Genomic DNA, 14,981 nt, shown 5'->3' on the forward strand with positions numbered 1-14,981 from the left:
GGTATGGTGAGGTGTATACAAACGCTTTTAAGTGAAGCATGTCAGAACAGTATAAGGACTTCAAATGCACTTATGCTATATGAATGATGTCAATATGTTGCAATAAATTATCGCAAAATCTACAGTCAGTGGAATAACACAATATAAGTATTGTAACATACACATGTATGTATGTTTTTGGAGACATAGTCTTTTAATTCTTGAAGCTTGAAAAGCCATTGGCATACATAGAGACTGACCTGCATAACAGCTCCAGCCTCCTCGCTGAGTGTGTCATCATGTTTAAACTCAACTGTCACGGCCTTGTCACAGTCCACTGCGGCCATCTCCACATCTGTGGTGTTGTTCATATAGACGGCGCCAAAGAAATCTGTGGCCCTGAAGCCTTCAGTGTATCAAGCAAACAAAAGGGTCATGCAAATGCTATGACAAGCAAATGCCGATACATACATTTCATAGAATATGATGATTATAAGTAAGCACATTTATATATGTAGTTCAGGTCCTTGTCTCTAGTGTGCAATTACCTGTGCCGGTACGGACACGCATGATGGCATCAAAACCGATGAACTGCTCCACATCTCTCCGAAGATCGTTTAGAAAATGCTGACCATCAACATCCACCTAAAAATGCAAAATAATAGTTAATGCTTTGACCACAAGAGGGCAGCAATTCCCTACACTACAAATGTTTATAAACCTTGAAAAATTAAAGCAGCTTCTTTTTGACTTAGAACTGTTCTTTGTGTTACAGTGTGTGCACATGCATGTTATTCTGTACCTGAAAGTTGCTGTACTTGTATATCGAGCCTCCGGTGCGTGAGGGCACATCGCCCATGGTGGCGATATCCACATACTGATTTGGAAACAGGAATAGGTCCACACAACAGCCTTGCACTACACAGTCTTTTGCCAGCTGCTCATACACTCCTCTCTGAGGCTGGAACAGAGTCTGACAACACAGACACAAATATTCAGGATTAGATTTTTTTTTTTTTTTTTTTTAACAAAATTGTCACAATGTATGACGCCGTTTTAGTGCCACGTAAAAAATTACAAATCTAAGATATCGAGAATAAAGTTATAATATTTTGTGAATAAAGTCAAAATTACAAGATTAAAGTCGTATTATTTTGAGAATGAAGTTAAAATTATGAGAATAAAGTCAAAATTACCAGAAACGGCACGTCATTATCACAATGATAGAATGCTGAGCCAGCAGCTTCATCAATGCAAGAAATGGATGTAGATGATTTAGTTAAAACGTACTTTAGTTTAGGGTTTAGCAACAAAGAAATCCTTTTTCATCTTTTGGCACATCATCACAAAGTTATTATTGGAATCCGGACAATGCAGCGGTTATGAATTGAATTTATTCTGGAGAAAGAACCAGACAGACGTTCGCACAGTCCCGCTGGGCGTGGGTGATGCTTGTTCTGGGTTTCCCGAAGCTCTAAGTTGAACATTAGTAGCACAAATTGTACTTACTACAGCACGTTTCCCAAAAGCATTGTTATCTAAGTAGCACGTAAAAACGCTTGCAAGTTAACTAGAGCTATGAACCGCTCTTAAACCCATTAAGTGCAACTACACATGTTGTTCTTGCATCTTTAACAGTTTATCAGATACAAAGGGACATATATCGTTGTGACAATGACGTGCCGTTTCTGGTAATTTTGACTTCTCAAAATATTCTGACTTTATTCTCTGAATTTTGACTTTATTCTCAAAATATTATGAATTTATATGACGGAATTTTGACTATTTATTTATTTATTTTTTTACGTGGCACCAAAACGCCATCATAACAATGAGCATCAATTATGTCCATGTTGATTTTTTTCTGCAAATAAGTAGTTGAGATTTGACTAATAAATAATCACCTTCTCCTTTTCTGTTCCCACTAGTTTTCGGTCGTCTCTATTTTTCAGTTTTCCTGGAGCCTCTGCTGTTGGCATGGAGGAATGGAAGAGGAAGAGTTTGCCACTGCATTCAGCTGCCTTAGGAGAGAAACGCATAACTAGATTGGCATTTCCTCAAGGAAATATCTGTGCTTACAAAGAAGCAAAAGAATGAAATAAGTTACAGGTAAGCGTTGGTTTTGCCGTTTTGTCATTGCTGACTATAGATAAATAGATGGAGAAAAAACACAAGGAAGAAATTACCAATAACAATTCAGTATATAAATAGATGCGAGACAGAAGATCAATCCAAATTCATATGTAAATATTATCATGATGATGTTGGTTGGATTGAATGCTCTACAATCTATTGATTAAGTCAGTGGGAGACTTTCAAACTTTAATCTTAAATTTCTTAAAAACAAAAATAGATATATACCCCAGAAAAAACAACAACCAGGATGTTTGAGAAATAGCAATACAAGAAAAAACAAAATCACAAAAATATAAACATTCTCCATGTCGTTCATGAAACTTTTAATAGAAGGGTTCTCAGAATATCTGGGCCAGGATTGGATTGTGTTAAGTGTAACGTTACACTTTTACATTGCAATTTAGTGCACAATAGTCCATTGTGAAACAATTAGGGCACATACACACTAGGGAAAGCTCAGAAGGAGCGTTTGATGCATAGAGGAATGCGAAAGGTGGCGGGACAGAGGGAAGAGGTGGAACAGGAAAAAAAAAAAAGCAGCAATCCAGTGGCGATCATGAATAGTAGGCGTGTAACGATACATCAGTCGGGACCGATGCATCGATCAAATCACTAACGAAACAATGTCATTGATTCAACACGTAAACATCAGTCTATTTTTTTAAGATGCACCTTTACTTTGAAATTCTAATGCCAGCCACATACATCCATACGAATTTCCGTCAGGCGAAACAGCAACCTTATGATATTAGTCTAGCTTTATAAGTGCTAAATATGTATCTCATGTGAGACATGGATGTGAGCGAAGTGAATGAAACCTGAGTGGCTCACATGCGCAATTAAATCGGGCTTCCCTCAATATCGTAGTACATGCGTCACATTTGAATTCTACATGAGAATTTTCTATTTTAAAGCGCTATGGAGCAATTCAACCATGTCAAACGGCTAGACAGACCCAACTTTCTAAACAGCACTGACAAGGGAAAGAGAAAACGCCTGTCCTGCAACAGCATCAATTACAAGACTTTTCACAGCAACACCCTTACTAACATTTATCATTAAACATTAAAATAATTTTTCAATACAACTGTGGAAGTTATAGCCAAGAAAAAACACTGATAGCACATACTCTCCTGTTGTGGGTATGCAAGTATTTTGGATTGAAAGACTTGCAGTGTTTCCCTCATTCCACAAGGCAATGAGCGGTTATCAAACAAATGATCATCACATGTATGTGACTTTATTTTTTATATTATTTATTTTTCTGCACCATCCCCACTGAAATCACTGCATTCACAGCATTCTCTGATGCAGCGTAAACTCTACAATGTAGCTACTCTTAAGAGCTATGCAGTGACCGAAATCTTAAGGTCAAGGGCTGATTGTGTCATTAAACAGTAATTTGGTCCTTAAACGCTCGAAAAGAGATGTTACGAAACAACTACATGTTTATCAAACAAAGCTTGCTCGGGACATGCATTATTAAAGTGCACTTTTGTTAAACTATGTAAAAAAGCAACAGAAGCGTGGGCTAAATGCACAAGTGTGTTTGGAAAAGGCATCGAACAGATGGACGGATGTAACTGCTATGTTGACACAGACAGTTGTTAAATAGTTTAGTCTCTTAGATTTGCTTTTACCTTTAGTGCCTCTACACCAGCTTGGATGACTGGGGCAAACACCGTCTCGCTCTCATTGGTGTCAGCAAACATGTCAGGGATTTGATCTAAAAGACTATAGAACACAAAACATAAAATCTGATTAAATGCATTAAGAAAAAACTAAATTAGCAATTTATTTGTAATATAGACAAGCCATGGTTTATAATAACTAATGATGTTGTGATATGTAGGAAAAGCAAGAAATATTTTTTTTTAAAAAAGGTAATGCTGCATTCACTTTGTATCGGAATACGATTTCTATGACAATGCTCATTAATAATTCAAATGGCTGTGGCTCTGTTGCTGATAACAGGGAAATACTTGATCACTAACTAATTCACCTCAATATTGTTTTGCTAAATCTTGAAATAAGCGAGCACACCAGGTAACATTGGCTATATTAAAATCACAGTAATACAGGTTGATTTAAAAGTCCCCACTGAAAATCTGGGATTCAAAATCAAATTTAAATCAGAAAATAAACAAAGTTGATTTGTTATGCTGATAATATAATCTGTAATAAAACTAAATGCAAAATGGAAGCATTTTCACAAGTAGGGTCAGACATTTGAACCCCACCTTCAACTGTTGCCTTAATTATTGGTTTTATGACATTATAAGTGTATTTACACTTGGTTCCTTCGTGCATTTTACTGATCGGATTGCTATTCGATTAAATAAGAACATTACTTTTACACTTGGCCACAAGTGTCTGTCCTACCACGTGTATCTGTTTCATAATTTATTATTTATTGCGCAACAGGAGCCCTATGCAAATACTGTGTACCAGCTGTTGTGTTTCGCATTTTCCTATGCTGACGTAGCGGTGTTTGGGTAGAGTAAAGTTTACATATGTGGCTTGAACAGCCATTATGCATTTACACTACAGTTTTGTCTAGAATGCATCTCAAATTACATCCGGAGGTGCCCTCCGTCTTCAAGGATGGATTAAGAACTGAGAGGCCCATGGGCCGGTACACAGTGGAGGTCCCCCATGACGTGACTACGTTCACCTATATGCGCCATAGGACGCTTCGCAGATTTAGTTGGATTTTTCAAATAGACAGAAGATAAGTTTGGAGCATTGTCTTACACAACCAATTATATGTATTTTTTAATTATGAACCGAAATCATGCATTATTAATAGGGATGTGCACGGTATTCAAATACCAAAATCGCTGTTCGGTTATTCTGCACGTGTAAAGAGGTCTTTAACCCTATCTGAGTCTGAAGGTACCCGACAAACCTACAGGTTTTGGGCCAGGTTCGGGTCTTTAAAGTAGGCTTTAGGCGAGTTACGGACTGTTCACATGTGCGTCTGAGGTGTTTTTAAATTGTTTTTCCTATGTAAACACGCACTAGATGGACATCTTTGACCGTTGCTCTGCGCCACAACTCAGGACCGTCGCATTTGTTTAGACACTGTTAAGTTTAAAGAACTTATTTATAAAGAACTAGTATTTATAAACGCATATCAAGACACCTGTGTTCTGTTTTACAATTTGTTGTGCAGGACCGTCACATTTTAGATACTGTTAAGATAAAAAGAACTTCAATAATTATAAACGCATCTCAAGACACCTGTATTCTGTTTCACCATTTGTGGCGCTGCATCAATCTTTTTGAACCCTGGAGTCACAAATCAACATTCTGATGAAGTTCAGGTTGCAAAGAGGACTTCATGTGACTGTTACACATGATTCCAGATTGTTTTTCACCTGGCAAAGTTTCAGTAATTTTTTTTTTTTTTTTTGCTCTGGTGTGCAGACATTTGCAAAAGTTTAATGCTGAATCATTTAAAAATCAAAAGCATCCCGAACAGGTTTATAAACCATAGCTTTCGCTGCCTCCTATGATATTACAACTAGAAATGACAAAGACGTGAATAGTTTTTGCTAGTCGGAAAGTCGCAATTATAGTGATTCGGACATGTTGTGAATGGCGCATAACTTGGCATCCCCGAATATAGTGCATGATCTGATGTAATATATCCAGAGGTCTCTCATCGAATTAAAGGTAATGTAGAAATGAACCTACTTGTTGATGACAGCCCGAGATTCCTGGAAGTTGACGAGGAATCCGTCCAGAAGCGGTAAAAACATCTCAGCCACATCAGAGACCATCATCATCTGTGGCTGGGCCAGAGCACTCTTCACATTGTAGAAGTGCAGGATCTTATTATAGGTGACAAAACCCACTTTGATGGCCGAACTCTCTGCACCCTCCTCTCTTCAAAGAAAAGACAAGAAACACAAGAAAATTCTCAAACTGATCAATATTTGCAGACACTCACAGGCAGTAGTGACCTCACAGCAAAGAGCAAAAATAGCTTTTCCAAAAACTTTAGCTGCCCCAAAAATAAGTGAACTCTTAAGTCACACTTAATATCTGAATGTCTTTGAATTAAATGCAGAATATCTGCAAACAAATAATGCTAGTCTAGGACTTTTTTCAGAACTTTGTGATTTTTGCAATAACATTTAAACAACTGGTCTAAACATCATTTTTTTTGTAGATGTATGGAGTCAGTTCCCCTCGACTTCATTTCATTTTCTAAATTTGTGGACATGTGCTTCATTAATTTTGACAACCAGGAAGTTTCCAAATACTCCTTTATTTTGAACCGTATATCTATTGTTTTATCAAGACCTCGCAAACATCTTTTTTGTGAAATGTTGCGCTTTGAACGTGTCCTTGTGCTATCTTTCTCTAAAAAAATTGCCTGTTTGGTTTGATTTTGTTATCTATTACAAAGACATTCATAAAAAAATTTATTATTATTATTATTATTATTATTATTATTATTGTGCCTTAAAATGTCTAAATGTTTTACGGGACAACTTGATATTAAAGGAATATTTCGGGTTCAATACAAATTAAGCTCAATCGACTGCATTTGTGGGATAATGTTGATTACCACAAAATGTTATTTTGACTAGTCCCTCATTTTCTTTAAAAAAAAAAAGCAGAAATCAAGGTTACAGTGAGCCATTTAAAATGGCATTAAATGGGGCCAATTTTTGTTTAAAAGCAGAAATGAGAAGCTAATAATTTTATAATAGTACTAACATTACTTCTGTCAAAACTCATGTATTATTTGAGCTGTGAAGTTGTTTAAATCGTCATTTTGACAGTCGTTTTAGGATTTGTTGACATTACATCATCTTGGCAATGAAGTTGAAGTAAAATTGGCTATATTGGCTTTCCACAGAAATGGTTAGTAAGCGATTTTATCACACTAAAATTAGGTTAACACACATATTGTTTACATATTGTGGCTACACTTTCGAAACAAAGAGTATTTAAACGTTTACGGATTGGCCCCATTCACTTCCATTTTAAGTGCCTCACTGGAACCCAGATTTCTGCTTTTTTTTTTTTTAAGAAAAGGAGGAGCAAGTCAAAATTAATTTCTGTTGTAATCAATATTATTCCACAAATGCTGTCAATTGAGCTTAACTTGTACTGAACCCGGAATATTTCTTTATCTCGGTGACAAAACATCAGCTTAAACACCAGAGCTTATTCCTGAAGTTTAAAATAACTCTATTTCATCCATTTGATCTTCTAAAAGAAACAGTTTAATAAGCACATTACATAGACTTACATATCCCAGAGCACTGTGTGGTAGCTGATAGCTAGGAGCAGCATTTCAGCTTTGCTTATCAGTAAATAAAAACATTCAAATTAATGTCTGTATCTGGGGTTTGTACTTTTCTATTGCTAAGACTGTAAAACATGGTGGTGGCTTGAATTATTCACAGTCTATATATGCTAACCCTGTCATTAAACTAGAGACAAACTCTCCACGACTCGCAGAACAAATCCTATCAAGACCTAACAGGCCCTATCAACTCTGGGTGTCCAATGAGGTTTTCATTAACTGTGATCAAAAAAGCAAAGCCAGGAACAGAGAGAAATCAGATATAATACCACAGGCTTATTTGGAGTGCACTACCGCCCGACTGCTTTCAGAGTGAGGTCAGCTCCCATTCAAATAAGGACAAAACCTTAAGAACCAGTGGAGGAGAGGTTGGGAGTTTAGAAGGTTGAAAAATATCTAAAATATTTCAGTTCCTCATAGGTGAATGGAAAGCTTACCTTTTCTCTGGCAGTCACCCAAATAAACCGCATAATCGGAGCCATGTGCAGCATGAAATATTTAAATAGTTGTTGGACATGTTGCAGGACAAGAGCTGTTTTACTTTCTCTCTCTTAACTCCCACCAGAAACTCCTGCTTTCCTTCAGGCAGACATTTTCAAATGATGAGATATTGGAAAAGTTTCTTTTTTCCCTTTTTATTTTTTTTTTGCTTGCACTCCTGTTACCATATTTGGCAGGGTATTGGGGCTCTTTTTCGGTTGAATGGTTTCACATTCCAGGCTGATAGTAGCTGAGAGGAACATGTGTTCAACTTGAAAGGGGCCGACAGAGTACAGAGGGGTGGCTTCAGCTTTATTCTACAGACCCTCTGGGCCAAACACCTGAAGCTGGGTATGAATGCAATCCTAAATATTTCTCAAGTAAAAAAAAAAAGTTTCTTTACAGCCTTAGATGTCCAAACATTAAAACAGACATAATGGTCTATTCCCATTGGGACATTCCAGTACAGGTTTCCCACACCTTTTGACCAATGAATTTCCATGACTTTACCATGACTTTTCCTGTTGTTTGTGATTACTGGATAGAGATTTTTATTTTTAATTCATTTTATAGAGATTGCACCCTTGCCAATGAAACACTAAATAGATGAGGATCAATGGAAAAGTGATTCAAACTCACAATAGATATTTTCAAGACTTTTTGAGGTTTTATCAACTTCAATGACTCTCCCAAACCTGGAAATCACAATTTAAAAAATCCCTGATAATTGCAGGATTTCCTATGACCATGAGAAACCTGCCAGTAAAGAGCTGATTGATAAGGATAGTTGACATGACAGCAGTGACAGTAGTATCCTGCAGTGAGATTTGCTATACTCTAAAACTACGCTAAATATTTTTTTTAAACTTACAATAAATATAATACACCAATCAGCCACAACATTAAAACCACCTGCCTAATATGGTGTAGGTCCCCCTCATGCCGCCAAAACAGCACCAACCCAAATCTCAGAATAACTTTCTGAGATTATATTCTTCTCTCCACAATTGTACAGAGCGGTTATCTGAGTTACCATAGACTTTGTCAGTTCAAACCAGTCTGGCCATTCTCTGTTGCCCTCTCTCATCAACAAGGCATTTCCGTCCACAGAACTGACCCTCACTGGATGTTTTTTTGTTTTTGGCACCATTTGGAGTAAATTTTAGAGACTGTTGCGCATGAAAATCCCAGGAGATCAGCAGTTACAGAAACACTCAAACCAGCCCATCTGGCACCAACAATCGTGCCACGTTCCAAATCAATGAGATCACATATTTTCCCCATTCTGATGGTTGATATGAACATTAACTGAAGCTCCTGACCCATATCTGGATGATGTTTTGCACTGCTGCCACACGATTGGCTGATTAGATAATCGCATGGATGATTGTTGGTGCCAGATGGGCTGGTTTGAGTATTTCTGTAACTGCTGATCTCCTGGGATTTTCACACACAACATCTCTAGAATTTACTCAGAATGGTGCCAAAAACAAAAAACATCCAGTGAGCAGCAGTTCTGTGGATGGAAATGCCTTGTTGATGAGAGAGGTCAGAGAATGGCCAGACCGGTTTGAACTGACAAAGTCTACGGTAACTCAGATAACCGCTCTGTACAACTGTGGTGAGAAGAATAGTTTCTCAGAATGCTATTCTGAGATGCGGGTTGGCGCTGTTTTGGCGGTATGAGGGGAACCTACACAATATTAGGCAGGTGGTTTTAATGCTGTGTCTGATCGGTGAACAAACAGTTTTTATAACCTATGAATTAAGAGATGTAATACTTATACTTTAGTATTCAATTTGTCAAAACGCACTTATATTTAAGAACTACAAAAAAGTTAAAAGGTGATTTAAATGTCGAAAACTTGGAACTTAAAATGGTGAGCCATTACAGCACCTAAAATACACACTTTCCCTTAAAATTGTATAGAACTTTAACCTGAAATCTTGATGTTGAATAGTAAAAGTTCATGTACACGTTATTTGTCAAAAACCCACATTCAGTTTTTTTTAGAACCACATGAAATTGTACAAAAGGTTTCAAATGCAAGCATTTATGATTCAAATTTAAGTCATGTAAGAAACAGGGTTGGGAATCATAAGGAATTTTACGATTCCGGTTCCAGTTCCTCTTAACGATTCCAGTTCCTTGACTGTTCCAGTAATTATTTTAGTACCATATATATATATATATATATATATATATATATTTTATACACACACACACACACACTTATTTGGAAATGAGAAATGCAATTCGTAGTTGGACATTCATAACTTGCACATCAGTATAAGATTACTTGCATACCGGACTATAAATGGAAGCGATGTATGTTTCGCACTGTAGATTCAAAAGCACAGGCTCATTAGAATGGTTCTTTCGGGATCGGACTATACCGGTAGCACCGTATGATTTGCGCTGTAGATTCAAAAGAACCGGCTCCTTTGAATAATTATTTCGGGAATCAAACTATACCGGAAATATGTATGTTTTGCGCTTTAGATTCAAAAGAGCTGGCTCAAGACATTTTTGATCGGGAATCAAATACACTGGTAGAGCTGTGTGTTTTACACTGTAGAGTCAGTAGAGGGCAGCACTGCTGCAGAAATGTGCTGCTGGAAACACTGTCAATTTCAGGACGTTGTGCCAGCCGCATCGGCGGAAAATTGCACGCTGGAGAACAATTACCGTTACCGAAAGTCACAAAGATCATATGATTCCGGTATTTAAGGAATGGAACCGGTTCTGAACAAGAACCGGTTCTCGGTTCCCAACCCTAATAAGAAAACTATGAAGTTTTAGATTTTCCCCCCCCTCATATCATAACACTTTAAAATAAAGACAGCAAAAGACTTCTCTCAACTTACTTGGGAAGTCTGTCAAGCAATATCTTCAGTTCCTCACATATTAGTTTGACGAGTCCACTTTTGATGTTGTTGTAAGAGACATCGATCATGAAGACGTAGGCTGGAGGATTGGGAGGCTTATTATTCTATAAGACAGAAAAGCCCATCACAGAATGAACTACGTTCCTACAGTTCATGAACTTCAAAGTGTGCCATGTTTGCTCAGTTCACTACTTTATATAATCATCATGACAAGTCATTTGGAAATTTCCATTAGGACGATCAAGGTTTGTATTCTGTTTATTTTGTCACTGGTGTGATCATTTATCTCTGTAAAGATGCTGGTCTTGTCTAAACAAGGATGATGAAAGGCCCTAATGATGCTACTACAGACTCATGTACTGACACATATGTTGTACTTTTTTCATAGGCAGAATGACACCAAAACAAAAAAAAAACTTAAAAGTAGTAGGTCAGTGGGGTTAACCAACCACCATGTCATTCTAGGCTGTTGTGGGCCATTTCAGTCTCTGAACATGTTGTACTGGCATTTTATCAAACCAAGTTTCCTCAAGTTTTTCGAAGACTGGTACATATGGCAGTGTATACATATAACGTTTAGAGTACAGTCTTAAGCATGAAAAAAAGCTAATTCTTTCTCACATACAATGCTAATATAAAAACATTTTGTTTCCCAAGTAACAGTATGCAGAAGGGATCAGCTCTGGTGATTTTATTCAACTCTGCTGGAGCAGATCTCTAAACATTAATTAAAATCTGAGATAAAAAAGAGCCCAGATAGCGCATTATGGTGTCAGGCTGAGATGAGGAACCCTGGCAAGAACTGAAGCCAAAAATGTGCCAATCTGAACACTTTGAACTGTGAGAAAATGTCACACCAAATCCATATGAAAAGTATTTCACATTGTAAAATATGCTTTCCATGCATTTTCAAAAGAAGCAAGTATAACTTTCATAATAAGAAGCAAGTTAACTTTACATTGCTTGCAGAACAATAAGACAACATGAGGATGACTTACTAAATTCAAACTTGCATCTCTGTATGGTGTGTAATCACAGAAAAATGGTTGTACTTGGGAGTATAAATTGTTTTCTTGAAACACCTACATTCTGATCATAAAACATATTATTCCCAAGATTGAATTCTTTATTTGTATCCCTGAATAAAAAAAATAGTGAGACAAATGCCAAAAAATAAACCTTCCTCGGCTGCTTTCTTGGTCAAACTGACCCCATCCATTATGACAAACCACAGACTCTACCCACTTTCTTTCCGTTACATTTCTGGAGAAAATTAGCAATTAGAAATATAACAAATTACTGATTTTAGATAATCAATATTATCGATAAATCGTTTAACAGGAATATTTTTAGACAAGGCCTTGCTAATTAAGCAACATTATGTGTGTTACTTTGTTTTATGAATGGAAAGTTACCTTGCAGTAATCCAGTGTGGCAACGAACTCATAAGAGCCCAAAGACAGTTCTGGTCTCTCGTACAGATCCATTCTCCTGCCCATATGGTCCAGATGCTGGAAATACTGCACTGGAACTACGGTAATGAAAACACTTTATTTAGAAACACTGTTGCAGCTTAGTTTGGGCTGACAATTACTGCCATTATTACCATATGTTTACAGAATGTTTACAGAAAAGCACACTCTGTTGTAATGCTGTGTGCAAGAATTAAGGTCCCAGCGGTCTCAGAATGAATGGACTAGCGGCACAAACCTTCATTTACACAGCTGCAGAAACCACACTGGTAGCGTCGTCCTCCATCGATAAACTGCATGTAAGGGCACATGTAGGCCTTACAGCGGTTGCAGCGGATTGGTCCAGCCTCGCCATGATTTACAACATACAGAGGAGTCTATAGAGCACAAGCATATCACAATGAGAATGAAAAATACCTATGAGACCTATACACAGACTCATAATGCTCTAACATATAAAATACATTCTCACTGATTGAAAACAAACAAATACATCAGAGTCATCTGTAACTTGTTAAACATATTAGTGGTTACTGTGCAGTTCATATTAGGTTTACCAGGACACTATGGGGAAAACTGGGAACAAATCATGAGCTGAAATCTTCAGTGCATTTTTTAAGTTTTCGGTCATACTTAAATTGGTATGTTCAAAAATGTTGCCGTGTCATTTTAATAAGATGACAAAGCAAAATCTGAGCTTTTTTTAAACTGAAAGTGAGTTGAAATCTTAATAAAAATATCTGATATTGGTTCATTGATGCTGCAATATGGAGTCAGTACAGTTACAATTTTAAAGTGAGCAAAATAACAAAAAAACGGAATTGTGCCTTTAAAAATGTGCACTACTTTTGGCATTTTTACTGTAGTCATACTTTATTTGAGAGTAAAATAAACAATTTATCTGACATACTCCTTGGAGACAGTACTTAAACTACTTTAATACTACTACTACCTCTCATGAGAATAGTAACACTAACATTTCCTAAAAAGGCCCTGAAGCATAATGATGTTGGGTAAGACAATGAAAGATTCCCAAGTTAAACAAGCCTTGCAGGCATCAAAGCCGCTATTAAACTACTCAAAATCAACTGAGAAGACATAGAACCCTCAATAACTAAACTTTGAACATATTCCAAAGAAAGAATTTGGCAAAAAAAAAAAAAAAAAAAGGTACAACGTGGAATCCTGCCAATTCCTGCAACTAGAATAACATTTGGATAAGTTCCTTTCAAACATGGATTTACAACATTTTACCCTAAGTGCTTTCCCAATTCATGGTTTAATACATTTTAAATGTATTCCCATTCCTTTGGATGAGTCACGTGTGTTGTAGAGTTCCTCATTTGTAAGTCACTTTAAATTAAAGTATCTGCTAAATGAACAGATACAATTCAGAGAAAATGTTGCATACCTCATTTTTGGGCACAGTAGCAAAGGGTTTGATAATGGCAGCCAGTGGCACTTTGCACTGTTTGGCAAGGTCAGCAGTGCAGGGGAAGGAATATGTTGTGCATCGCATAAACCTTGGGCTGGCATTTCCTAAACAAACAGCAAACAATTTGCTAAATAAACCAAAACTGTGTATCTGCAAATAACAAGAGAGCAGTTTTCTTCCCTGTATTGACCTATTTTCCCTTTTTTAAAATAGCCAACAGCCTTTAGTTTACATCACAGCCATAAACATGATTTGCTACTTGCTAATGCAAAGTCAGAAGCAGGTGGTATTAGGGAGAGGAACATGCTCATTCTAGAGAGCATTTTATTGGACAAAATGAATGGGTGTAGTATGAGTCATCAATATTTTCGGTGCATATTCCTGGAAGAGAAAGACTAGAAAGGTGTATATCTGCCAAAAGATTTTATATTTTGCCAATATTTAGGAGAACACGAGCATACAGATGACCTCAAGGCTCAAAGATAAGGATTAAAAGGTGCAAAGCTTCCAATTTTACGGGTCTTTAAGAGTGAAATCTAAAGCCAGTTCCCAAGCTTACCTTGATCCTGCACTGTAAAATCAGTGGTGACCAGTGGTGGCACCTGACCTCTGATGTTTGTGACATAGACCTGGCCTCCTCTCTTAGCTTGGTCATCCTCAATCACTTGTGTCTGCAACATAAAAGTCAGTTTTATGTTCAAAGTGAATAGAGATGGGTTTGTAAAAACAGAAACATTTGGATGCTAGTTGGAGAAAATAACGATAAAGACAGCATCTAATTTTTTACTGCTATTACCGTGCCTGGAATAGAATCAGGGTCCAGCTTCTTTTGAGGAGGGCCGGCCATTTGGGCTGGACCTCCATGGAAGCCTCCTGGGAAAGCACCTGTTGGTGGCCCCATCATCTGTGGTCCTGCCATTTGTCCACCATAGGGGCCTGCAATCGGGCTTCCTTTTAGACAATAGATACATACAGAATGTTTCTTTTAGCTTGTCAACATACACTACCAGTCAATGTTGGGCACACCTACTCATTGTTTATTATTATCTGCATTTTAGAATAATAGTCATCAAAACTATGAAATATCACAAATATAAGCATGGGAATTGACCAAATGTGTTAAACAAATAATAATAATAAAAAATTAAAATAAAAAAAACGTATATTTTAGCTTCTTCAAAGTAATAACCCTTTGTCAGCTCTGTACAATCTGGGCATTCTCTCAACCATGCCATCTCAACAATACTGAACGTGTTCCCAAATT

At 37.0% G+C, this 14,981-nt stretch overlaps 1 protein-coding gene across 3 annotated transcripts in view; it reads right to left on the reverse strand.

Annotated features, from left to right (window-relative positions):
* The window catches only part of LOC127444268 (protein transport protein Sec24D-like), a 33,216-nt gene that overhangs the window by 12,922 nt on the left and 5,313 nt on the right, over positions 1 to 14,981 (reverse strand). For all 3 annotated transcript variants that reach the window (XM_051705472.1, XM_051704669.1, XM_051703913.1), the window contains exons 6-17: positions 14,514 to 14,668; positions 14,277 to 14,388; positions 13,694 to 13,821; positions 12,521 to 12,659; positions 12,226 to 12,341; positions 10,790 to 10,914; positions 5,815 to 6,006; positions 3,756 to 3,849; positions 1,884 to 2,000; positions 782 to 952; positions 528 to 624; positions 240 to 385 (exon numbers count right to left, since the gene is read on the reverse strand). In XM_051705472.1, coding sequence (XP_051561432.1) covers positions 240 to 385; positions 528 to 624; positions 782 to 952; positions 1,884 to 2,000; positions 3,756 to 3,849; positions 5,815 to 6,006; positions 10,790 to 10,914; positions 12,226 to 12,341; positions 12,521 to 12,659; positions 13,694 to 13,821; positions 14,277 to 14,388; positions 14,514 to 14,668 — 1,592 coding nt within the window. The remainder of the gene's footprint in view (positions 1 to 239; positions 386 to 527; positions 625 to 781; positions 953 to 1,883; positions 2,001 to 3,755; positions 3,850 to 5,814; positions 6,007 to 10,789; positions 10,915 to 12,225; positions 12,342 to 12,520; positions 12,660 to 13,693; positions 13,822 to 14,276; positions 14,389 to 14,513; positions 14,669 to 14,981) is intronic.

Source organism: Myxocyprinus asiaticus, chromosome 1 (genome assembly GCF_019703515.2).
Source record: "Myxocyprinus asiaticus isolate MX2 ecotype Aquarium Trade chromosome 1, UBuf_Myxa_2, whole genome shotgun sequence".
NCBI classification, from domain to species: Eukaryota; Metazoa; Chordata; class Actinopteri; order Cypriniformes; family Catostomidae; genus Myxocyprinus; species Myxocyprinus asiaticus.